This window comes from Pseudophryne corroboree, chromosome 5 (genome assembly GCF_028390025.1).
Source record: "Pseudophryne corroboree isolate aPseCor3 chromosome 5, aPseCor3.hap2, whole genome shotgun sequence".
Lineage (NCBI taxonomy): Eukaryota > Metazoa > Chordata > Amphibia > Anura > Myobatrachidae > Pseudophryne > Pseudophryne corroboree.
Genome location: NC_086448.1, coordinates 102,027,336 through 102,052,439, shown reverse-complemented (window position 1 = coordinate 102,052,439; position 25,104 = coordinate 102,027,336). Strand labels below are relative to the sequence as shown.

Sequence of the window (25,104 nt, the reverse complement as noted above, 5' to 3'; positions counted from 1 at the left end):
GTAAAAGTGACCAGGAACCCTAATTAGGGCACCGTGTCCCCTCGCATGGCTCGCTTTGCTCGCCATGCTTTGTGCAAGGTGCCCCGCTGCACTCAGCACAGGTTACCATTCCCAATCGTAGTCCACGTGGATCGTAAAGTATGAAAAAGTTCAAAAAATGTAAAATAAATGTGAAAAACTCATGTCGACCTAGTGACCATGTCAACCTAATGCATGTCGACCAATAGTGGTCGACCTAATGAGTGTCCACCTAAGTGTTGTCGACCTAAACACCGGATACCGGCTTACAGACGGATTGGTGGAATGCCAAGTTCTGTACATTCTAGGACTGGGATTTAGTGATCATGCAATAATAGTGACAGTCACTACTAGCTGCATTTTTATCACGTTAGAATATAACTATAGCAAACATACTGTATGAATTCTTATTCAAATACGTAAATCGCTAAACTTCACTTTAGGATTGTAAGAAGTTATTTCCCATGAAAGCAACATATGAAAAATGTGACAATTGGTCTTGTAATACAGGGCAAAACACATGCAGTTGTCAAGGAGTTCATTTGTATTAAACATCTCCATGTATCGTGTTGTACAGTGTCTATTAGTTTGTTATATATAATTATTCGCCCTTTAACTCTACAATTTCCCAATTATCCCTGAATTTCCAAGTTATACGTCATAAACCTGAACCGTACTTATTAATGATCGGGATAAAGCAAGAGCTGATTCTTATGCTACTGCAGTTGTGTTTCGGCTTTTTGTGAGTAGTGGCGGTCCTTGCCCAAACTGCCATCTAGACCAGTGGTTCTCAACCTCGGTCCTCAAGTACCCCCAGCAGTTCATGTTTTCCAGGTCTCCTCACAGAATTGCAAGTGAAATAATTTGCTCCACCTGTGGGCCTTTTATAATGTGTCGGTGAGTAATGAATACACCTGTTCAGCTGCTAGGTGACCTGGAAAACATGAACTGTTGGGGGTACTTGAGGACCGAGGTTGAGAACCACTGCTCTAGACGATATTCTTAGCGGATGTACAGTCTAGGCATATTGAGGAAACACTTTCACCTTATGACAACACTGTATATTTGTTCATAAGTGTGTGTGTTGTATATAACTGGAAGCAAAGTGTTGTACCAATATAACGCCTTAGCGCCTGATAGAAAAATACGGTTATTTTATGGCTGATAGACTTACTGTAGTTGCAAGCTGCCATGTCGGCTGAGGTCACTGTCTGACAAAGACGACTACTGTAATTTAGTCTTAAACTTTTATTGAAATTATATACTTTTATTTTGAAGTTTGTGGAGGGTATCTGGTGGAATCTACGGGAGGTAATTTCACATCGCCTGGCTATGACCTGGTCACTAATTACACAAAGAACCTGTACTGTGAATGGATTATCCAAAACCCAAATACCTCTACTACGTACATCGACTTCAAGAGACTGCAGCTGGAAAGGCACCAGAACTGCCAGAATGACTTTATAGAGATGCGTTTAGGTGAGTCAGTTCCAGGTCTGTGATTGTGTCCAGCACCTATGGAGTCATCTGACACTCGCAGAGGCTTTTATTAAACTTACTAATAGATAAATGTTCACCTACTCTTCACTTACATACAGTAGGCCCAACTGAGTGCCAGTTCATATAATATATATATATATATATATATACACACATACACACACATATATACATATGCACATATATATATATATATATATACACACACACATACACAGTGCTATTTTTGTAGGAATATAGGTTCAGGGACTGTGGGCGGGGTAGAGGTGAGTGGTGATGTGGGTGGAGCTACCAAAGGGCGGGACATCAATTGGTACATAAACTTCTTTTTTTTAAACACTTAGGGGTCTATTTACTAACCCTTGGATGGAGATAAAGTCGCTGGAGATAAAATACCAGCCAATCGGCTCCTAACTGTCATTTTTTCAAACACAGCCTGTAACATGGCAGTTAGGAGCTGATTGGCTGGTACTTTATCTCCAGCGACTTTATCTCCATCCAAGGCTTAGTAAATAGACCCCATAATGTCCCAAGTACTGCCATATATACACATAATGCCAACAGTAGTGCCACATACACATAATCTCCCCAGTAATGCCAGTTACACAATGCCCCCAGCAGTGCTAGATACAAAATGCCCCCAGTAGTGCCAGATACACAATGCCCCCAGCAGTGCCAGATACACAATGCCCCCAGCAGTGCCAGATACACAATGCCCCCAGCAGTGCCAGATACACAATGCCTCCAGTAGTGCCAGATACACAATGCCCCCAGCAGTGCTAGATACAAAATGTCCCCAGCAGTGCCAGTCACACAATGCCCCCAGTAGTGGCAGATACACAATGCCCCCAGTAGTGGCAGATACACAATGCCCCCAGCAGTGCCAGATACACAATGCCCCCAGTAGTGGCAGATACACAATGCCCCCAGCAGTGCCAGATACACAATGCCCCCAGCAGTGCCAGATACACAATGCCCCCAGTAGTGGCAGATACACAATGCCCCCAGCAGTGCCAGTTACACAATGCCCCCAGCAGTGCCAGATACACAATGCCCCCAGCAGTGCCAGATACACAATGCCCCCAGCAGTGCCAGATACACAATGCCCCCAGTAGTGGCAGATACACAATGCCCCCAGCAGTGCCAGTTACACAATGCCCCCAGCAGTGCCAGATACACAATGCCCCCAGCAGTGCCAGATACACAATGCCCCCAGCAGTTTCCAGATACACAATGCCCCCAGCAGTGCCAGATACACAATGCCCACAGCAGTGCCAGTTACACAATGCCCCAGCAGTGCCAGTTACACAATGCCCACAGCAGTACCAGATGCACAGTACCCACAGCAGTACCAGATACACAATGCCCCCAGCAGTGCCAGTTACACAATGCCCCCAGCAGTGCCAGATACACAGTGCCCACAGCAGTACCAGATACACAGTGCCCACAGCAGTACCAGATACACAGTGCCCTCAGCAGTGCCAGTTACACAGTGCCCACAGCAGTACCAGATACACAGTGCCCTCAGCAGTACCAGATACACAATGTCCCCAGCAGTGCCAGTTACACAATGCCCCCAGCAGTGCCAGTTACACAATGCCCACAGCAGTGCCAGTCACACAATGCCCACAGCAGTGCCAGTCACACAATGCCCACAGCAGTACCAGATACACAGTGCCTACAGCAGTACCAGATACACAATGCCCTCAGCAGTACCAGATACACAATGCCCTCAGCAGTACCAGATACACAATGTCCCCAGCAGTGCCAGTTACACAATGCCCCCAGCAGTGCCAGTTACACAATGCCCACAGCAGTGCCAGTCACACAATGCCCACAGCAGTGCCAGTCACACAATGCCCACAGCAGTACCAGATACACAGTGCCTACAGCAGTACCAGATACACAATGCCCTCAGCAGTACCAGATACACAATGCCCTCAGCAGTTCCAGTTACACAATGCCCCTAGCAGTACCAGATACACAATGCCCTCAGCAGTACCAGATACACAATGCCCTCAGCAGTACCAGATACACAATGCCCTCAGCAGTGCCAGATACACAATGCCCTCAGCAGTTCCGAATACACAGTGCCCCCAGCAGTACCAGATACACAATGCCCTCAGCAGTGCCAGATACACAATGCCCTCAGCAGTTCCGAATACACAATGCCCCCAGCAGTGCCAGATACACAATGCCCTCAGCAGTTCCAGATACACAGTGCCCTCATCAGTACCAGATACACAATGCCCCCAGCAGTGCCAGATACACAATGCCCTCAGCAGTTCCAGATACACAGTGCCCTCATCAGTACCAGATACACAATGCCCTCAGCAGTGCCAGTTACACAATGCCCTCAGCAGTTCCAGATACACAATGCCCTCAGCAGTTCCAGATACACAATGCCCCCAGCAGTGCCAGATACACAGTGCCCTCAGCAGTGCCAGTTACACAATGCCCCTAGCAGTGCCAGATACACAGTGCCCTCAGCAGTGCCAGTTACACAATGCCCCTAGCAGTGCCAGATACACAGTGCCCCCAGCAGTGCCAGATACACAATGCCCCCAGCAGTGCCAGTTACACAATGCCCCCAGCAGTGCCAGATACACAGTGCCCTCAGCAGTGCCAGATACACAATGCCCCCAGCAGTGCCAGTTACACAATGCCCCCAGCAGTGCCAGTTACACAATGCCCCCAGCAGTGCCAGATACACAATGCCCCCAGCAGTGCCAGTTACACAATGCCCCCAGCAGTGCCAGTTACACTAGTACTATTTTTTTTTTTAAAATAGGTTTAGGAACTACAGGTCGGGGGGCAGAGCTATTAAAAAAGTTATAAATAGACAAATAAAAGAAAGTCTTTAGAAAAGAAGGCCCAGGACAGGTTCAGGAACCCAGTTCCTGATGATGTCATATTAAATGAGATGTTCAGAACTCCGTTCCTGCTGAAAAATAGCACTGGATTGATTTATTTTTTGTTTCATAAATACTGCTATACCGAGTCTACCAGTTGAAGAGCACAGAGTATATTATCATCCATGTATTATCATACATAATTATTATATATAGCTATTACTACATTTTTCTATACACTGCTTCTACATACTGGCCCCTATACAAGAGCAGAAGATGTTTCCCTACAATATACTATTGGTCTATAAGCCCATGACTTGTGTTGCAGATGATGCAGAGGGGGAGGTCATCAGCAGGCTATGTGGAAGGAACATGCCGTCAGTCCCTCTGGCTGTTGTGGCTTCTCAGATCTGGGTGGGCTTTGTAAGTAACGCACAAGTGGAGGACATTGGATTTCACGCGGAGTACTTATTTACAGGTAACATTCTACAACGTCATGTGTTGAGTCTGCTTTTACTATTTATATGTATAAATATTTTCACTTCCTTCTCTCTAATGATTTCTTCCATCCTGTCCTGGTCTCCTGCATATATATACACAGTCTGTCATACAAATTACTGTCCTTCCGCTGAATCCAGTGCACAATGAAGTTGTTGCTAGCATCATAGCTGTTCCTACTTCCCGGCATATTTATCACCCTTTTCACATTATTTTCATATCATCTGAAAATACTGACGGGCAATTGGAGGAGAATTAACAAAATTCTCCTCCAAGCCCTTCAGTTACCATTTTTTAAGTGACCCAATCAGATTTCCTATACTTGTTGTAATGGGAATTGCATCTGCCCAAATGTTCTAAAATGTCATTGTAAAGAAATACCGCATGGAGACCTGTGATAATATTGCTATCTTCAGATAGCATTATCCAGACTTTCCTTCAGTTCCCCTACTCCTGCACAGCCTTCTCTGCCTGTTGGCAGTAAAGGGTGAGCTTGGATCCGGCCCCTGTGATCAGCCATCTGTGTATAATAGACTACAGGCTGATCACAAAAAAACAAAAGTAATACCTACCATTCATCTAATCGCTGTGCTCTTGCTTTGACCCCCAGTGCAGTAGAGTGATGCTGCAAAGTCGGCATTTTACTTTAAGCACCAGGGGTTACAACAAAGCACAGGATCAGATGACTGGCTGCCCTCCCAGATCACCACTTGGTACACGGTAAGCAGAGTCGGGGGGTCGCAGGGGTGCGGGTTAGCCAGAGGGCGGCACATGTGCGGTTACACGCTCATGGTATTTTTTAGAACAAATGTCCTGGGAAGTGCAGGGAGAGGATTCACAGAGACAGAACTTTTTCACAAAGTCTGTCCTTGCAATGTATTTAAATATCTAATTGCGGCCGCAGCCCCCAGAGCTATTTAATTGGAAGCCTGTTTACTCAACCAGTAAGACCCAGGGACAGTATACGGCAACCTATATATTCCAGATTAAATGTCCAGAGCTATGGTTTAACCGCTCGGGAAAAGCCGCAGTAAGTCCCAAAAGCCCTATTTACCAGGTAGATGCAAACAGAAATCCACGTTAAGTGCAGCCTGTGGGCTGTAATTAAATAACTCTGAGCTTAACCCAGAAGCTACAAGCCTATGGTATGTGCTACGGGTAATTTTAATCGTCCCCATAATATAACTTGGGCTGAATGGTTGCACAGTGGTTAGCATTGCTGTCTCACAGCTCTGTATCTGAGAGGCAGCAGCGAAGCCTGATCCAACCAAAACATTATGCGTGTGTAATTTGTATGTTCTCCCAGAGTTTGCGTACATTTCCTCTTTGCCCTTGATTTCCTATGGTCCAAAATCATGTTAATGTGCATTTGTGTAGTACAGAAGTTAGTTATGGTCCATAAGATTGATGTCAATTATGCAGTTCTATGTGATTTGTTTGCACTGTGTATATAAAGGTCATAAATACTGTAAATATCTTGACTCTTCTGAAGACTGGCTTGCTGGCAGGGGTAGAGCCAAAGTATTTGGCCTGCCCGTGCATACTGTTCTTAGTGACTCTTTGAAGAACGTAGTGGAGTTTTTCTCCAGATGACTCTCCATCATGTCACCTTTGTGGATTTCACAATTTCACACAAGCAGGGTACAGGAATGTGTCTCATTTTGTACTCGCATGCAAACAGGAGATTTTGCCAATGTACTTGGTGAAGAAGTCTACATTAATGGTATACATAGTAAAGCACAGGAGTGAGGTGAAGGTGGGAGGAGCAGGGAGCATGATGTGGTGGGTTCCATCATAATGACCTTTCCCCATCCCTTTGCTCAATACCGTTGTATTACAGCATCGAGCACTGAGGGGATGGACCACCCACTTCACTGGGGAACTGGGCAACTCTAGGAGGCTAGTCTACTCGGAAGTAAAGGAGAACATTGAGAAATGTGGGAGTCTCCCAGATATTGAGGTAGAGTAGTCAACTCATGTATAAGTGTTGTAGTTTGGAAAGAGGTGGTGCCATTTCAGTTGACACCTCAGTAGGATAACTAGACAGGGCCGGTTATAGACCTTGTGGCGCCCAGGGCGAAAGTTTCCTTTGGTGACCCCTACCCCATTAAAAACAAGGACAGTGCGCGGGCAAAAATATAGAGGCGTGGCTTCATGGGGAAGGGGCATGGCCACAGAATAGTACAAGTTCACACTGCACAGTAGTGTACGCCATTCACATTACACCACACAGTAGTACCCCTTATACACATCATGTTAGAGCCAGTTACATGTATTAAACCACAGTAGAGCAGAGCACCTTATACACATTACGCCAGGTAGAGCCCCTTATACACATTGCGCCAGATAGAACCCCTTACACATGTTGCGCCAGGTAGAGCCTCTTACATACATTGCACCAGGTAGAGTCCCTTACTCACGTTGGGGCAGGTAGTGACCCTTACACACGTTGGGGCAGGTAGTGACCCTTACACACGTTGTGCCAGGTAGAGCCCTTACACACATTGTGCCAGGTAGAGCCCCCTATATACATTGTGCTAGGTAGAGTCCCTTATACACATTGCGCCAGGTTCAGCAACTTATACACATTATGCCAGGTAGAGCCCCAAGAGAGAGTGAGAGAGTGTGTGTGTGTGTGTGTGTGTGTGTGTGTGTGTGTGTGTGTGTGTGTGTGTGTCATCAGCTGACTGTGTCACCGCTGTCACTCACTATCTCTCTGGACACAGCAGAAGGTCCCCAAGCTCCCGACGATGTAGTAGGTCCTCCAGCAAGCCATCTCCTCTCCTTTTTTGTTCCCGGAATCCCGCATCCGCATTGGACAGTCCTCTCACCAGAGGCAAAGCTGCCTCAGTAGCGAGAAGCAGCCAGTGGGCGGCGGAAGTTGGGAGGTAGCCAGCTCGGGGGTGGGGTGAGTATTGGGGGGCACACACAAATCAGATGGAACTGTGGGGGTAACGGTGATTTTAAGAGAAAAATGGAAGAAGGTGAAATAAATGATGCCGTGGTTCTGCAGTAGACAATACTTTTACGGGATGTTATTATTCTTCCCTGCATGCATGTTCCTATCTTGGGCCATTAACGGGCTCAGAGTATTTGCGCATTGACATTTTGTCACTAAGAGAAGGGGGTGGGGTGAGTATAAAGTACCAGGCTCTCAGGTGAGAGGCGCCAGTCAATAAGGCGCAGCCTCCGAACTCCCCTCTTTAAAAAATTTTTGAGTTGCCGCATCCACTTCATCTACTACCAATTAGCAATGGGCATGGCCATATGTATGAGAAGTTGCACATCTATTTTGATTTGCACTTTGAGAGGCGAGTTAAGGGCATTCATTTGCAAGTTCAGTAGAGTAAGGACACGCAGTGGCAAAGGAACCACTCTCTTTTGATATGCATCCAAGTTTGGGTTATAAGTATCTTGATAGACTGTCACTGTATAATCAATTTAGAAGGCACATTCAGGTTTACAAGTTTGCATCAGGCTGTCTGCTGTTACTTTGTAGGTAAACACAGAATTTAAGCAAAATATACAGTAGCTGTATTCTAGCTTTGAAGTTTAATGGACATTTATGTTTTGAAAGACTTAACTAAACATTTATTTGGTCTGAGAATCAACAAAGATCCTGTTTATATGGAACAATTATTTTTAACACGTATAATTATAACTTGGTGCTATTAAAGGGTAAGTACACGTGTTCAGTAAATGTTATTTTATCTTTGTTTTATCTGTATGTTTAGTAAAACGTTTCCGGACATTTCTATTGTACTGTACGTCTTGACCAATGCGGACATCAATGAGTCTCTCAGGGTGAATAACACGGAGGGCATGATATATGACAGGAGTGTCATAAACCTCCAGGCAGGCATTATGCAGTGCTTCCAGGAACACAGGGGATAAGCTGATTGGCAGGAGGTTTTATGATAGCCAATAGCTGTTGTCGTTGGGGTTGTTAGGGTGGGTCTTAGGGTTTTTAGTCATGGGAATTCTAGTGGTCATTCGCTTTTCTGTTGGACACTTGACCACGCTCCCTCCCTATAGAGGGTTGGGCTTTTTTTTTCTTTCATTCATTGTGCTCGATTCAATACAATGCGACTTGATTAGCACTGGGAATTAACTACCGGGGCTATTCAATACAGCACAATGGTAAGTTGGGGAATGGCCGTTCTCCCGGACTAAACAGGGGGGTATATTTACTAAGGTCCCGATTTTGACCGAGATGGTGTTTTTTCTTCAAAGTGTCATCTCAGGAATTTACTAAACTCAAATCACGGCAGTGATGAGGGCATTCGTATTTTTTTGGAAGTCCAAGAAAAAAAATGCGAATGAATACACCATCGGTCAAATACGCCTGTAATTTGGTAGAACTCGGTCATTTACTAAAAAGTGTAATTCACAAACACTGCCGACAATAGCCAAGCACTGCCGTGAAAAAATACAAATCATGAAAAAGTGCTAAAATAAAACAGACCTGCTTTTTTTTACCGTGTTCTGATAGGCATGCACGGATCCATGAGATCCGTGCATGTTTATCAGTGGGAAGGGGTGGGAAAGTGTTAAATTTGCTAAAAAAAAATGCATAGGGTTTCCCCTCGTAAGCAAAACCAGCCTCGGGCTCATTGAGCCGGTCCTGGTTGAAAAAATATGGGACAAAAAGTGACCGGGGTTCCCCCATATTTAATCAACCAGCACCAGGCTCTGCGCCTGGTCCTGGTTCCAAAAATACGGGGGGGAAAAAGCGTAGGGGTCCCCCGTATTTCTGAAACCAGCACTGGGCTCCACTAGCCAGATACATAATGCCACAGCCGGGGGACACTTTTATATTGGTCCCTGCGGCCCTGGCATTACATACCCAACTAGTCACCCCTGGCCGGGGTACCCTGGAGGAGTGGGGACCCCTTCAATCAAGGGGTCCCCCCCCTCCAGCCACCCAAGGGCCAGGGGTGAAGCCCGAGGCTGTCCCCCCATCCAAGGGCGGCGGATGGGGGGCTGATAGCCTTTTTGTCAAAATGTGAATATTGTTTTTAGTAGCAGTACTACAAGTCCCAGCAAGCCTCCCCCGCAAGCTGGTACTTGGAGAACCACAAGTACCAGCATGCGGTGGAAAACCGGGCCCGCTGGTACCTGTAGTACTACTACTAAAAAAATACCCCAATAAAAACAGGACACACACACCTTGAAAGTAAAAGTTTATTACATACATCCACACCTCCAAACATACATACTTACCTATGTTCACACGAGGGTCGGTCCACTTCTCCGTGTAGAATCCATGGGGTACCTGTTGGAAAAATTATACTCACATAATCCAGTGTAGATCGGTCTTCTTCTGTGCTATTTGTAATCCACGTACTTTGCAAAATAAAAAAACGGACACCCGACCACGCACTGAAAGGGGCCCCATGTTTTCACATGGGACCCCTTTCCCCGACTGCCAGGAACCCCCCCTGACTTCTGTCTAAAAGGGTTTCTTCAGCCAATCAGGGAGCGCCACGTCGTGGCACCCTCCTGATTGGCTGTGTGCTCCTGTAGTGTATGTCAGGCAGCACACGGCAGTGATACAATGTTGCACCTATGCGCTCCATTGTAACCAATGGTGGGAACTTTGTGGTCAGCGATTGACCGAAAGTAACCTCACCGCTGACCACAAAGTTTCCACCGCATGCTGGTACTTGTGGTTCTCCAAGTACCAGCTTGCGGGGGAGGCTTGCTGGGACTTGTAGTACTGCTACTAAAAACAATATTCACATTTTGACAAAAAGGCTATCAGCCCCCCGTCCGCCGCCCTTGGATGGGGGGGACAGCCTCGGGCTTCACCCCTGGCCCTTGGGTGGCTGGAGGGGGGCGACCCCTTGATTGAAGGGGTCCCCACTCCTCCAGGGTACCCCGGCCAGGGGTGACTAGTTGGGTATGTAATGCCAGGGCCGCAGGGACCAATATAAAAGTGTCCCCCGGCTGTGGCATTATGTATCTGGCTAGTGGAGCCCGGTGCTGGTTTCAGAAATACGGGGGACCCCTACGCTTTTTGTCCCCCGTATTTTTGGAACCAGGACCAGACGCAGAGCCCGGTGCTAGTTGACTAAATATGGGGGAACACCGGTCAAGTTTTTGCCCATATTTTTTCAACCAAGACCGGCTCAATGAGCCCGAGGGTGGTTTTGCTTAGGAGGGGGGACCCCACGCATTTTTTTTTTAAATTTTTAACAATGTTTTATTTTTTACGAAAGGTGCACAATGAAGCCCAGCACGGATCTCACAGATCCGGCCGAGATTCATTGTGTTAAAGTCGGCAGTGTTTTACAATTCACTCCCGTAAAACACTGCCAGAAAATACGAATGACATCGACATCGGTAAATACGAAAATGCAGAATACGACAGCTTAGTAAATTAGTCGTAATAAATTCAAAAAGTTGCAATTTTACACTTTCGATGTCATTCGTGATTGAACTTTAACCTCATTCGGAAAAATACGAATTTTAGTAAATATACCCCAGGGTGTTTTGTCTGGAGAACCGTCATTCTCAGACTTAAGTGCCCGGGGCAGTGCTATTTTTGCCGCGCTAAGTGCAGAAATCAGCATCGCGATGGCACTTTTGTCGGATTTCTGCTTGCACCCCTCCAGGGGTGCAAAAAGAAATCCCGTCGTAGGGTGTCACAGCGCACTGTATTGAATAACCCAGCTAGCTTATTCCCGACACTATTCAACTCGCATTGTATTGAATCGAGCCCATTATTATTTGTGTGTCAACTTTGTTAATGGTGCCGAGTTCAGAACAGCTGTGTAGTAGGAGGTTGTTTTGTGCCCTGGGATGATTGCTCATGCGGTTGGGAGGTGTGAGATCAGGCAGTGGTAAGAGACACCACCAGTCCAAGTGGGTCCTGCCTTCCCGACTGCATGGGTGGGTGGCATCCTAAGTTCAGTCCATTGGAGGCTGTCGGCCTCATTTAAAGTACTGGTAGTCCCCAAAAGGCTAGGGCAGGGGGCTCTTTACCCTTATGAGGTTTTTTTACAAGGATTGTTGAGCAGATGGCCTCATCCTTGTATGGTTGAGGGTACTTGGCCCTGGTTTTGCTCATCATGCTGTGCTTTTGCTAGGCGCAATGACGTGCGGTGGGGTGAGGCAGGTGAGGCAGAGCCTTTCCTGTCATACTAACGTTTGCACCAGAGTTTTGATTGTAAAAAGTATATGAAAAATACAAAGAATATGTTTGAAATATCTTCTTTGCATTATTCTAATCATTTTTAGAGCTAAAACTCTGGAGTAAAAAGTCTATGGCCGCTTATCTTTTCCGCCCATCTCTGATCAAAACTCACCAAATATCCAGGAGTTTATACTACTGCACCTGTGTATAATGCCCAGATGTACCCTTTGGCTCATATTTTGTGTGTAAATCTGGCTTTGGTGCTAGCTAGTGCCTCCTTAGCCTTTTAGCTCACCGCACGTCACTGGCTAGGCCGTTCATCTCCATGCCACCAGATCTTATTTTAATCTTATATTTGAATAAGTTAATGTCCCATAAGGGTTGGTGCTGGGAGACCGGTGCTCAGGATCCTGGCAGTCAGTATACCGACCCCAGGATTCCGGCAGCAGAATGCCGGCAGGGGGGCGAGCACAACAAAGCCCCTTGCGGGCTCGGTGGCTCGCGCAGGTTCTATTCCCACTCTATGGGTATTGTGTACACCCATGAGTGGGACTAGCCCTGTGGGTCAGCATCCTGTCTGCCGTATTTTGATTGCTTGGGATCCCAACGTCAGCATGGTGACCGCCGGGATCCCGAGCGCTGGTCACATGACCGCATCCTATAATAATAATAATAAAAAGCTGACCCCTTTTCACCGCATTTATTGTTGTCCGTGTTGTTATTTTAGTTAGATAAGTTAAGTAGTGGTGTGAATGGAACATGGAGAGTGCATCGGCCGATAGAGAGTTGATGTCACATAATTCAAAATATTGAATGCCGTGTTTATCAGTACAGTCCCTGTAACAGCACTAAGGATAGTTTAAAATGTACTTACAATACTGAGGTAATGAGTTCAATTCCCAACCAGGGCCGTATAGGTGTGGAGTTTGTATGTTCCCACAATAGTTGCCTGGGTTTCCCTCAGGTTCTCCAGTGTCCTCCCACAATCCAAAAACATACTACTTACATGGGTTCTGGCAAAAAAATTAACCCTAGTGTGCACTATACTTACCTACTCTCTTGGAAGGCACAGGAGACTCAGTATTTCAGGTAGTCCTCTGGACCACAGGAAGAGGGGAGTGGATCTTCCACATACCACCCACTTCTTAGTGAAGTGGACAGAATGGGGAGATGATACCAGGAATCCCAGGTCCGAAGGGAGGGATCAGGGCTAACATTATGCAAATTGCATTGTTTTAACTTCGCCCCTTCCCCAGGAACCTGCATATTGTGGCATTTTTCCATGATGCAGACAGGACCAGATTACCTCAGAGCCCACACCCGCCCCCAGAGAAAAGAAATTAAAAGTTGGCAAATATGGTATGCATATATATATATAGATTGTAAGCTCCACTGAACAGAGATTGATGTAAATGACTCTCTACAATGCGCTGTGTAATATGTGTGTGATATATAAATAACTACTATTAAATTAATGATGATTTGGGCATAGGTTTGGCTTAACCAATCATGACTTGAGATCTTCTTTGTTCTGGTTTTTCTTTTAACTGTTATAAATTATATGGCACATATCTAGAGTTAAAATGCTTGTCCCTTACCTAGAGTATATGAGCAGTGGACAGTGCTGTTGTAGGGTGCAGGACAAACACGGGCTAACTTAAACTAATGTGCCATACCTGGCATACAGGAAGGGCATTGCTATGCATTTATATATGTGACTAGATATTTTGACTTACAGGCTGTGGGGGAATTCAAAGTGGAGAAAGTGGAGTTATAACAAGTCCCAACTATCCTGGGAACTACCCTGGCCTGAGCCACTGTGCATGGCAGCTGGAGGCCCTAGAAGGACACATCATCACTGTGAGTCTTCTATGAGACATTCTGACGATATATAGACATGATTAATAATTACTGTTCCTGCTGCTGTTATTTCTCTCTAGTGCATCCACAATACTGCTATGTGTCCTCATACACCTTTGCTCTAGGTACACCAGACAGCCCTGCTTGGAGCCCAAGGGTCCATGTGACTTACATACAACAAGCAAGCGTACTTGTTTGCTCAAAATGTGCGTCTTATTCACACCACTAGAATGTCAATAAGCTATAATACTACATAGCTAGTACAGACCGACCATCGGGGCTTGCGGTCCCTATACATCTGTGCGCTTCTAGGTCACAAATCTGTGTAGAAAAGGTTCCAACATGAGTGGCCACAGACCACACATTGCATTGGGGGAAAGGGGAGGGGATGTTTAGCACATATAATCATACTGTACATGTTATGTTGTATGTAATATATGTGCTGGCTGCCTTAACCGGGGATCAGCTGTGCCGCTATTTTTCACTGAGCAGCCGCTGTACTGGACACAGCACTCTGCTTGTCTTTCCTCTATAAGCCCGCTCCCAGACTCCCATATGTCTGACTACCCACTTGTTTATCTACCCTGCCTATATATGTATATATTAGACTTCACCAAATACACCAGTACTATGACAGCGGCCATGTTGAGACGCTTCTGATGGTTGTATTGAGGAGGATGTACCTGAGAATCGCTAGTCTAGGTGAAAACTGTGTGTATTACATAATGAGGTATATGGGGTTGGGAGCGCTTGACTGGCGCCAGGATCCCGGCCGCTAGAATGCCTGCAGGGGGGCAAGCGCAACGAAGCCCCTTGGTAACTCGCTGCGCTCACCACAGGTTCTATTCTCACTCTGTGGGTGTTATGAACACCTACGAGTGGGAATAGTCCCTGTGTGTTGGCATTCCGACGGTCGGTATTTCAAGCAATCAGGATCCCGGCGTCGGTATACTGACCGCCGAGATCCCGACTGCCGGTAACATGACTAAATCCCGTATAAGGTATGCATTCATATTGGGAGAAGAAAAACAGGAAATATACATATTTAGAAATAAGCACAAGTCACAGATCTATTTACCCTCTGAATGTGCTGAACTGGTTCTGTTTAAATGTGTATTAAAAAAGGAATTATATCTCGAATATTTTTTTTTTCAAATATTTCCTTTCTCTTACGTCCTAGAGGATGCTGGGGACTCCGTAAGGACCATGGGGATAGACGGGCTCCGCAGGAGACATGGGCACTTTAAGAAAGACTTTAGATCTGGGTGTGCACTGGCTCCTCCCTCTATGCCCCTCCTCCAGACTTCAGTTTACTACTGTGCCCAGAGGAGACTGGGTGCATTACAGGGGAGCTCTCCTGAGTTTCCTGTCAGAAAGTATATTTGTTAGTTTTTTTATTTTCAGGGAGCACTGCTGGCAACAGACTCCCTGCATCGAGGGACTGAGGAGAGAGAAGCAGACCTACTTCTGTGAGTTTCAAGGCTCTGTTTCTTAGGTTACTGGACACCATTAGCTCCAGAGGGATCGGTACGCAGGTCTCACCCTCGCCGTCCGTCCCAGAGCCGCGCCGCCGTCCTCCTCACAGAGCCGGAAGTTAGAAGCCGGGTGAGTATGAGAAACAAAGAAGACTTCAAAGGCGGCAGAAGACTTAATGATCTTCACTGAGGTAACGCACAGCGGTGAAGCTGTGCGCCATTGCTCCCATACACCTCACACACGGCAATCACTGTAAGGGTGCAGGGCGCAGGGGGGGCGCCCTGGGCAGCATATAAACCTCTCTTTGGCAAAAATATCTATATATACAGCTGGGAACTGTATATATAAAGAGCCCCCACCAGTTTTTAGTATATTTGAGCGGGACAGAAGCCCGCCGCCGAGGGGGCGGGGCTTCTCCCTCAGCACTCACCAGCGCCATTTTCTCCACAGCACAGCGCTGAGAGGAAGCTCCCCGGACTCTCCCCTGCTTATTCCACAGTGAAAGAGGGTTTTGAAGAAGGGGGAGGGCACATCATTTGGCGCATATATATATGTACAAACAGCGCTACTGGGTAAACATATATTTATATAGTGTTTTTTCCTGGGTCATACAGCGCTGGGTGTGTGCTGGCATACTCTCTCTCTGTCTCTCCAAAGGGCCTAGTGGGGGAACTGTCTTCAGATAAGAGGATTCCCTGAGTGTGTGGTGTGTCGGTACGCGTGTGTCGACATGTCTGAGGTAGAAGGCTTTCAGGGGGAGGAGGAGGAGAAAATGAATGTGGTGTCTCCGTCAACAACGCCGACACCTGACTGGATGGATATGTGGAATGTTTTAAGTGCTAATGTAAATTTATTGCACAAAAGATTAGACAAAGCTGAAGCTAGGGAACAGCCAGGGAGTCAACACATGTCTGTCCCTATGTCGCAGGGACCTTCGGGGTCTCAAAAGCGCCCACTATCCCAAATAGTAGACACAGATACCGACACGGATTCTGACTCCAGTGTCGACTACGATGATGCAAAGTTACAGCCAAAATTGGCTAAATGTATTCGATATATGATTATTGCAATAAAAGATGTTTTGCACATCACAGAGGAACCCCCTGTCCCTGACATGAGGGTACACATGTATAAGGGAAAGAAACCTGAGGTAACCTTTCCCCCCTCACATGAGTTGAACGAATTATGTGAAAAAGCTTGGGAATCTCCAGACAAAAAGTATACAGATGTGGATAAATCCACAGGGAACCAGCGCTCAAACCCTATTTGTAGTGGTGAATGTACGGTTATAAAGTGAAACTAAAATCAATAATGAAAAAGCAGGTAATATACTTAAGGTGGTTTATTCTAAGATGCTGAGATACTTTCTTTCCCAACAGGTATAAATTCGGTTTAAAAGTCAATCAGTGATTGGGGCACGCTCCTGGTTTGAGCTTAAATTCTGAAGTGCAAGGTTCAATTGAAAGAACAAATGCTGTAATCTTTGTAAAGTCGAAAAAAAAGAAAAAGAAAAATGCCACAAAAAAATATTAATGATAATATGTACTAAAGTCCAAACGGTTTACAAGTCTATACAGACAGCGGCGTCCCGCTAATCTGTGCTCTGAAGTGAAGGATTCTCTTGTGAAGTGATGAACAGTTGACAGCGGTAGTGTATGCTTTGGTTAGAGTGGAGAATAAGGACCCTGGACTGGCGCTATTCCTCCTGCAGCACGTCCCACAGTAGAGTGCCCGAATCAGGCCCGCTCTGTGGGGCCGCTGACCTGGGGTGTGCGCCTGTCACAGAGGCGAAGTGGACCCGGCCGGAGCTCTCCGAGCGGCTGGCTGCGTCTCTCCTCCTCCTACAGGGACTTACCTTCTCCCTTCCCCTCCGCCTTCCACTCTCCGCTGTCTCGGGCTTCTTCCGTCGCCTGGCAACCGGTTGCTTCCGGAACTCCGGATCACGTGACCGGATGGTTTGCGGAAAGGATTAGCAGTACTGTCCTTCTTTGTAGTGAATATTCGTCCTCAGTCCAATGTAGTATAGATGGGTAGCTCCAACGCGTTTCGACCTGTTAGGGTCTTCCTCTGGGAGTCATTTGTGTGTTTAGGTTGCAGGAATTTAAGGTGTCCTGATAGGGTGGGATCAATTCCCATTGGTCCTCTGATCTGGCTTTGTGATTGGCTCACAGCTTGTCAATCGAAGTTTATGGGAGGATGTGACATCATCACAGTGCTTTAGAGTGTGCCCAGTATTATCTGGCTTTGTGATTGGCTCACAGCTTGTCAATCAAAGTTTATGGGAGGATGTGACATCATCACAGTGCTTTAGAGTGTGCCCAGTATTATCTGGCTTTGTGATTGGCTCACAGCTTGTCAATCAAAGTTTATGGGAGGATGTGACATCATCACAGTGCTTTATAGTGTGCCCAGTATTGAAAAAAGGAAAATAATGGAAAAATATATCCGTAGTGAAAAGGATATATATAAAGTTACAATATAGCAGTTATATGAATCAAACTTGCAGAATGGTGTTAATACTCAAAATAATGAACCTTGGGATATTTTGAGGCTATGTTCAAAAGCATGAGAATAATGATTAACCCTCTACAGCATTAACCAATGCCTGTCACTACTTTGATGTAAGAATATCATAGAATAGTGAATGTAGCTGCTGTTGAATTGAATTGAAATGGGATATGTCTTCATTTGCATATGACAGACCTAATTTCGTTGTCAATGTTGAGCCCTTTGGGGGCCAGTGTCCCTAAATCAATCATCATGCACAGTTCTTCCTTATTGATTCTGGAGATGTAATCACCTCCTCTCCAGTTCTTTTTGACCTCTTTTACACCAGTGAACTTAAGTAGAGCAGGGTTTGAGTTGTGAAACTCTTTGAAATGTTGGGATAATGGGTGGTCTTCTGTGCCTTTCCTAATGTTGCGTACGTGTTCCCCAATTCTGACTTTCAGTGGTCGTATTGTTCTTCCTACGTATTGTTTAACACATGGGCATTGGAGGATGTATATAATGCCCTTGCTGTGGCATGTCAACCTATCCCTTATCTTATACTCATGTGTATTCGCCTCAGATATTATGCTATATGTTGGTGTAGTACTCCTGGAATTGGTTACCTTACAACCTACACATGTCCCGCAATGGAAAAACCCTCCTTTGCTATGTGAGCCATCAATGGTAGTCTGTGTGGTGTTTGTCGGAGGTATGCAGCTATGTATACGTTTTTGTTTAATGTCTGGAGCTTTTTTGTATACTACCTTAGGATTCTGTGGTAGTATCTCTGCCAAGGTGTCATCTTGTAGTAATATTGGCCAGTGTTTTTTGAGGATCTTCTTGACTTTATGTGCCTGGTCAGAATATTGTGTGATGAATATAGGTCCTTCAGTCATATTTTTTTGTGCAGATTTGTCCTTGTAGTCCAAAAGTGTTGAGCGATCATTTGCTCGAACTGTGTCAAAGGCCCTTTTTACCAAGTCAGGGTGATAATTTTTCTCTTTGAATCTTTCACTCAGGGTGTGTCCCTGTGTGTCGTAATCATTTAGCCTAGAGCAGTTGCGTCTAAGTCTTTTAAACTGGCCCATCGGGATACCGTTGAGCCAGGTAGGATGATGTCCACTTGAGGCTAGTATAAAGCTATTTACATCAACTGCTTTATTGAATGTGTTGGTGTGCAATGTCCCTTCCTTTACAAAGATATTGAGATCTAGAAATTCCACCTTTTCTTGACTGTAATGTGAGGTGAATTGCAGATTGCGGTCATTGTTGTTGAGATGTGATAGAAAGCTCTTAAGTGATTGTTCGTCCCCTTTCCAGATGAAAAAGACATCATCTATATACCTGGTCCAGAGGACGAGATTTGCGCCACGGTCTGGGTCTGACCATATGATGTCGTCTTCCCATTTACTCATAAAGAGGTTTGCGTAACTTGGCGCAAATCTCGTCCCCATGGCGGTCCCTGTGGTTTGCAGAAAGAAATCGTTATCGAACCAGACATAGTTGTGAGTCAGTATGTAGTCTATTCCTCCTAGAATGAATTCCCGCTGTTCTATCTTCATGTCTGGGTCGTTGTCTAGGAAATGTTGTATGCTACGTCGTCCCTGTGTGTGATCTATAACTGAGTACAAGGATGTTACATCGCTTGTAGCTAGCCAATAATTGTCTTCCCATGAAATAGATTGCAGTTTCTGTAGGATGTCCGTGGTATCTTTGAGGTACGATTTTTGCTGTTTAACATACGGCTGCAGGAAAGTGTCAATGTACTGTGATAGATTGGAACTGATGGAACCTATGCCGGAAATAATAGGTCTACCTGGTGGTTTGGTAGGATGTTTATGAATTTTTGGTAAGTAATAAAATACCGGTATTATGGGATGTTGTGTATCCAGGTAAGTGTGTTCCTGTGTGGATAGAATGCCTATGTCTAGTCCCTCTTTGAGTAGAGTTTGTAATTGTTGTTTGAACAAGGTTGTGGGGTCTCCTTTAAGTTTCTTATAGGTGTTAGTGTCATTAAGGATCCTATTCGCCTCCTCCATGTAGTCCGCTTTATTGAGAAGTACTATCCCCCCTCCCTTATCAGCTGGCTTTATGATTATATCAGTATTTTTACTTAGATCAGAGATGGCTCTCCTTTCCTTATTGGTCATGTTCAATTGTCTGGGCCTGGGATTCTGTCTATCTAGTTTCATGATGTCCTTTTCCACCATGCTGGTAAATGTGGCTATGTGGTTGCCCGTCATGTAGCTGGGATAGAACTGTGATTTGGGTTTTAAACTGGTATGTACAAATGGGTCATTGCTGGTGGGTTTATGTTGCGGTATCTGTGTCTTATGAAAAAATTTCTTGAGTGTCAGTTTGCGGGTGAATTTTTGGATGTCCATGTAGGTTTCAAATTTATTGAGTGATCTAGTTGGTGCAAATTTGATTCCCTTATCCAGGGCACTAACTTGGTGAGTGTCTAAGATGACGTTACTAAGGTTGAAAATCCCTTGTCCTTTCTTGTCAGTGTTAGTCACGGCCCGTGTCTGCCTTTTTTGTCCTCCCCTGCATCCTCGTCTGGTTCTGACAGTTTCCTTTTCGATGATTTGTTGTGTGTTATGACAGACCCTTCCTGGTAGATGCGGTCTGTCATTGTTCCTAAAAAATCCTGATCTGCACATTGGAGTAATGTGCCAACCTCTGCTGACTCAATGTTAATTGTAGCGGTGAGTGTGTTCTTTTCGGTTTGGTCTATGTGTAGAGGTAAGAAGTTAAGTGCTGCTAACTCAGTGTCCAGCCACCCTTGTTCTAGAGAGTGTCTCGCTAGTTTGTGTGGTATTTCCTCTTCAATGTCGTATACAGAGAAGGAAGTGTCACAGTCTGTACTGGTAGTGGAATCCAGTGATGTATCGATTGTCTTATGTTGTAGATTCTTGCAAGTTTCTTTGGGGGTTTTTGAGTATAACTTTGTCATGTACTGTTGATATGTTTATCTTACAAAAGATTAAGATTAACATATCAACAGTACATGACAAAGTTATACTCAAAAACCCCCAAAGAAACTTGCAAGAATCTACAACATAAGACAATCGATACATCACTGGATTCCACTACCAGTACAGACTGTGACACTTCCTTCTCTGTATACGACATTGAAGAGGAAATACCACACAAACTAGCGAGACACTCTCTAGAACAAGGGTGGCTGGACACTGAGTTAGCAGCACTTAACTTCTTACCTCTACACATAGACCAAACCGAAAAGAACACACTCACCGCTACAATTAACATTGAGTCAGCAGAGGTTGGCACATTACTCCAATGTGCAGATCAGGATTTTTTAGGAACAATGACAGACCGCATCTACCAGGAAGGGTCTGTCATAACACACAACAAATCATCGAAAAGGAAACTGTCAGAACCAGACGAGGATGCAGGGGAGGACAAAAAAGGCAGACACGGGCCGTGACTAACACTGACAAGAAAGGACAAGGGATTTTCAACCTTAGTAACGTCATCTTAGACACTCACCAAGTTAGTGCCCTGGATAAGGGAATCAAATTTGCACCAACTAGATCACTCAATAAATTTGAAACCTACATGGACATCCAAAAATTCACCCGCAAACTGACACTCAAGAAATTTTTTCATAAGACACCGATACCGCAACATAAACCCACCAGCAATGACCCATTTGTACATACCAGTTTAAAACCCAAATCACAGTTCTATCCCAGCTACATGACGGGCAACCACATAGCCACATTTACCAGCATGGTGGAAAAGGACATCATGAAACTAGATAGACAGAATCCCAGGCCCAGACAATTGAACATGACCAATAAGGAAAGGAGAGCCATCTCTGATCTAAGTAAAAATACTGATATAATCATAAAGCCAGCTGATAAGGGAGGGGGGATAGTACTTCTCAATAAAGCGGACTACATGGAGGAGGCGAATAGGATCCTTAATGACACTAACACCTATAAGAAACTTAAAGGAGACCCCACAACCTTGTTCAAACAACAATTACAAACTCTACTCAAAGAGGGACTAGACATAGGCATTCTATCCACACAGGAACACACTTACCTGGATACACAACATCCCATAATACCGGTATTTTATTACTTACCAAAAATTCATAAACATCCTACCAAACCACCAGGTAGACCTATTATTTCCGGCATAGGTTCCATCAGTTCCAATCTATCACAGTACATTGACACTTTCCTGCAGCCGTATGTTAAACAGCAAAAATCGTACCTCAAAGATACCACGGACATCCTACAGAAACTGCAATCTATTTCATGGGAAGACAATTATTGGCTAGCTACAAGCGATGTAACATCCTTGTACTCAGTTATAGATCACACACAGGGACGACGTAGCATACAACATTACCTAGACAACGACCCAGACATGAAGATAGAACAGCGGGAATTCATTCTAGGAGGAATAGACTACATACTGACTCACAACTATGTCTGGTTCGATAACGATTTCTTTCTGCAAACCACAGGGACCGCCATGGGGACGAGATTTGCGCCAAGTTACGCAAACCTCTTTATGAGTAAATGGGAAGACAACATCATATGGTCAGACCCAGACCTTGGCGCAAATCTCGTCCTCTGGACCAGGTATATAGATGATGTCTTTTTCATCTGGAAAGGGGACGAACAATCACTTAAGAGCTTTCTATCACATCTCAACAACAATGACCGCAATCTGCAATTCACCTCACATTACAGTCAAGAAAAGGTGGAATTTCTAGATCTCAATATCTTTGTAAAGGAAGGGACATTGCACACCAACACATTCAATAAAGCAGTTGATGTAAATAGCTTTATACTAGCCTCAAGTGGACATCATCCTACCTGGCTCAACGGTATCCCGATGGGCCAGTTTAAAAGACTTAGACGCAACTGCTCTAGGCTAAATGATTACGACACACAGGGACACACCCTGAGTGAAAGATTCAAAGAGAAAAATTATCACCCTGACTTGGTAAAAAGGGCCTTTGACACAGTTCGAGCAAATGATCGCTCAACACTTTTGGACTACAAGGACAAATCTGCACAAAAAAATATGACTGAAGGACCTATATTCATCACACAATATTCTGACCAGGCACATAAAGTCAAGAAGATCCTCAAAAAACACTGGCCAATATTACTACAAGATGACACCTTGGCAGAGATACTACCACAGAATCCTAAGGTAGTATACAAAAAAGCTCCAGACATTAAACAAAAACTTATACATAGCTGCATACCTCCGACAAACACCACACAGACTACCATTGATGGCTCACATAGCAAAGGAGGGTTTTTCCATTGCGGGACATGTGTAGGTTGTAAGGTAACCAATTCCAGGAGTACTACACCAACATATAGCATAATATCTGAGGCGAATACACATGAGTATAAGATAAGGGATAGGTTGACATGCCACAGCAAGGGCATTATATACATCCTCCAATGCCCATGTGTTAAACAATACGTAGGAAGAACAATACGACCACTGAAAGTCAGAATTGGGGAACACGTACGCAACATTAGGAAAGGCACAGAAGACCACCCATTATCCCAACATTTCAAAGAGTTTCACAACTCAAACCCTGCTCTACTTAAGTTCACTGGTGTAAAAGAGGTCAAAAAGAACTGGAGAGGAGGTGATTACATCTCCAGAATCAATAAGGAAGAACTGTGCATGATGATTAATTTAGGGACACTGGCCCCCAAAGGGCTCAACATTGACAACGAAATTAGGTCTGTCATATGCAAATGAAGACATATCCCATTTCAATTTAATTCAACAGCAGCTACATTCACTATTCTATGATATTCTTACATCAAAGTAGTGACAGGCATTGGTTAATGCTGTAGAGGGTTAATCATTATTCTCATGCTTTTGAACATAGCCTCAAAATATCCCAAGGTTCATTATTTTGAGTATTAACACCATTCTGTAAGTTTGATTCATATAACTGCTATATTGTAACTTTATATATATCCTTTTCACTACGGATATATTTTTCCATTATTTTCCTTTTTTCAATACTGGGCACACTATAAAGCACTGTGATGATGTCACATCCTCCCATAAACTTTGATTGACAAGCTGTGAGCCAATCACAAAGCCAGATAATACTGGGCACACTCTAAAGCACTGTGATGATGTCACATCCTCCCATAAACTTTGATTGACAAGCTGAGAGCCAATCACAAAGCCAGATAATACTGGGCACACTCTAAAGCACTGTGATGATGTCACATCCTCCCATAAACTTCGATTGACAAGCTGTGAGCCAATCACAAAGCCAGATCAGAGGACCAATGGGAATTGATCCCACCCTATCAGGACACCTTAAATTCCTGCAACCTAAACACACAAATGACTCCCAGAGGAAGACCCTAACAGGTCGAAACGCGTTGGAGCTACCCATCTATACTACATTGGACTGAGGACGAATATTCACTACAAAGAAGGACAGTACTGCTAATCCTTTCCGCAAACCATCCGGTCACGTGATCCGGAGTTCCGGAAGCAACCGGTTGCCAGGCGACGGAAGAAGCCCGAGACAGCGGAGAGTGGAAGGCGGAGGGGAAGGGAGAAGGTAAGTCCCTGTAGGAGGAGGAGAGGCGCAGCCAGCCGCTCGGAGAGCTCCGGCCGGGTCCACTTCGCCTCTGTGACAGGCGCACACCCCAGGTCAGCGGCCCCACAGAGCGGGCCTGATTCGGGCACTCTACTGTGGGACGTGCTGCAGGAGGAATAGCGCCAGTCCAGGGTCCTTATTCTCCACTCTAACCAAAGCATACACTACCGCTGTCAACTGTTCATCACTTCACAAGAGAATCCTTCACTTCAGAGCACAGATTAGCGGGACGCCGCTGTCTGTATAGACTTGTAAACCGTTTGGACTTTAGTACATATTATCATTAATATTTTTTTGTGGCATTTTTCTTTTTCTTTTTTTTCGACTTTACAAAGATTACAGCATTTGTTCTTTCAATTGAACCTTGCACTTCAGAATTTAAGCTCAAACCAGGAGCGTGCCCCAATCACTGATTGACTTTTAAACCGAATCTATACCCGTTGGGAAAGAAAGTATCTCAGCATCTTAGAATAAACCACCTTAAGTATATTACCTGCTTTTTCATTATTGATTTTAGTTTCACTTTATAACCGTACATTCACCACTACAAATAGGGTTTGAGCGCTGGTTCCCTGTGGATTTATCCACATCTGTATACTTACCATTTAAGGGGGGGTGGGACACCCCTCATT

General features: G+C 45.0%; 1 protein-coding gene across 1 annotated transcript in view; it reads left to right on the top strand.

The window, feature by feature from the left end:
• Positions 1–25,104, top strand: part of CUBN (cubilin) — a 729,033-nt gene that overhangs the window by 589,851 nt on the left and 114,078 nt on the right. The window contains exons 49-51 of the mRNA XM_063921523.1: positions 1,297–1,497; positions 4,699–4,848; positions 13,745–13,866. Of these exons, the coding sequence (XP_063777593.1) occupies positions 1,297–1,497; positions 4,699–4,848; positions 13,745–13,866 (473 nt within the window). The remainder of the gene's footprint in view (positions 1–1,296; positions 1,498–4,698; positions 4,849–13,744; positions 13,867–25,104) is intronic.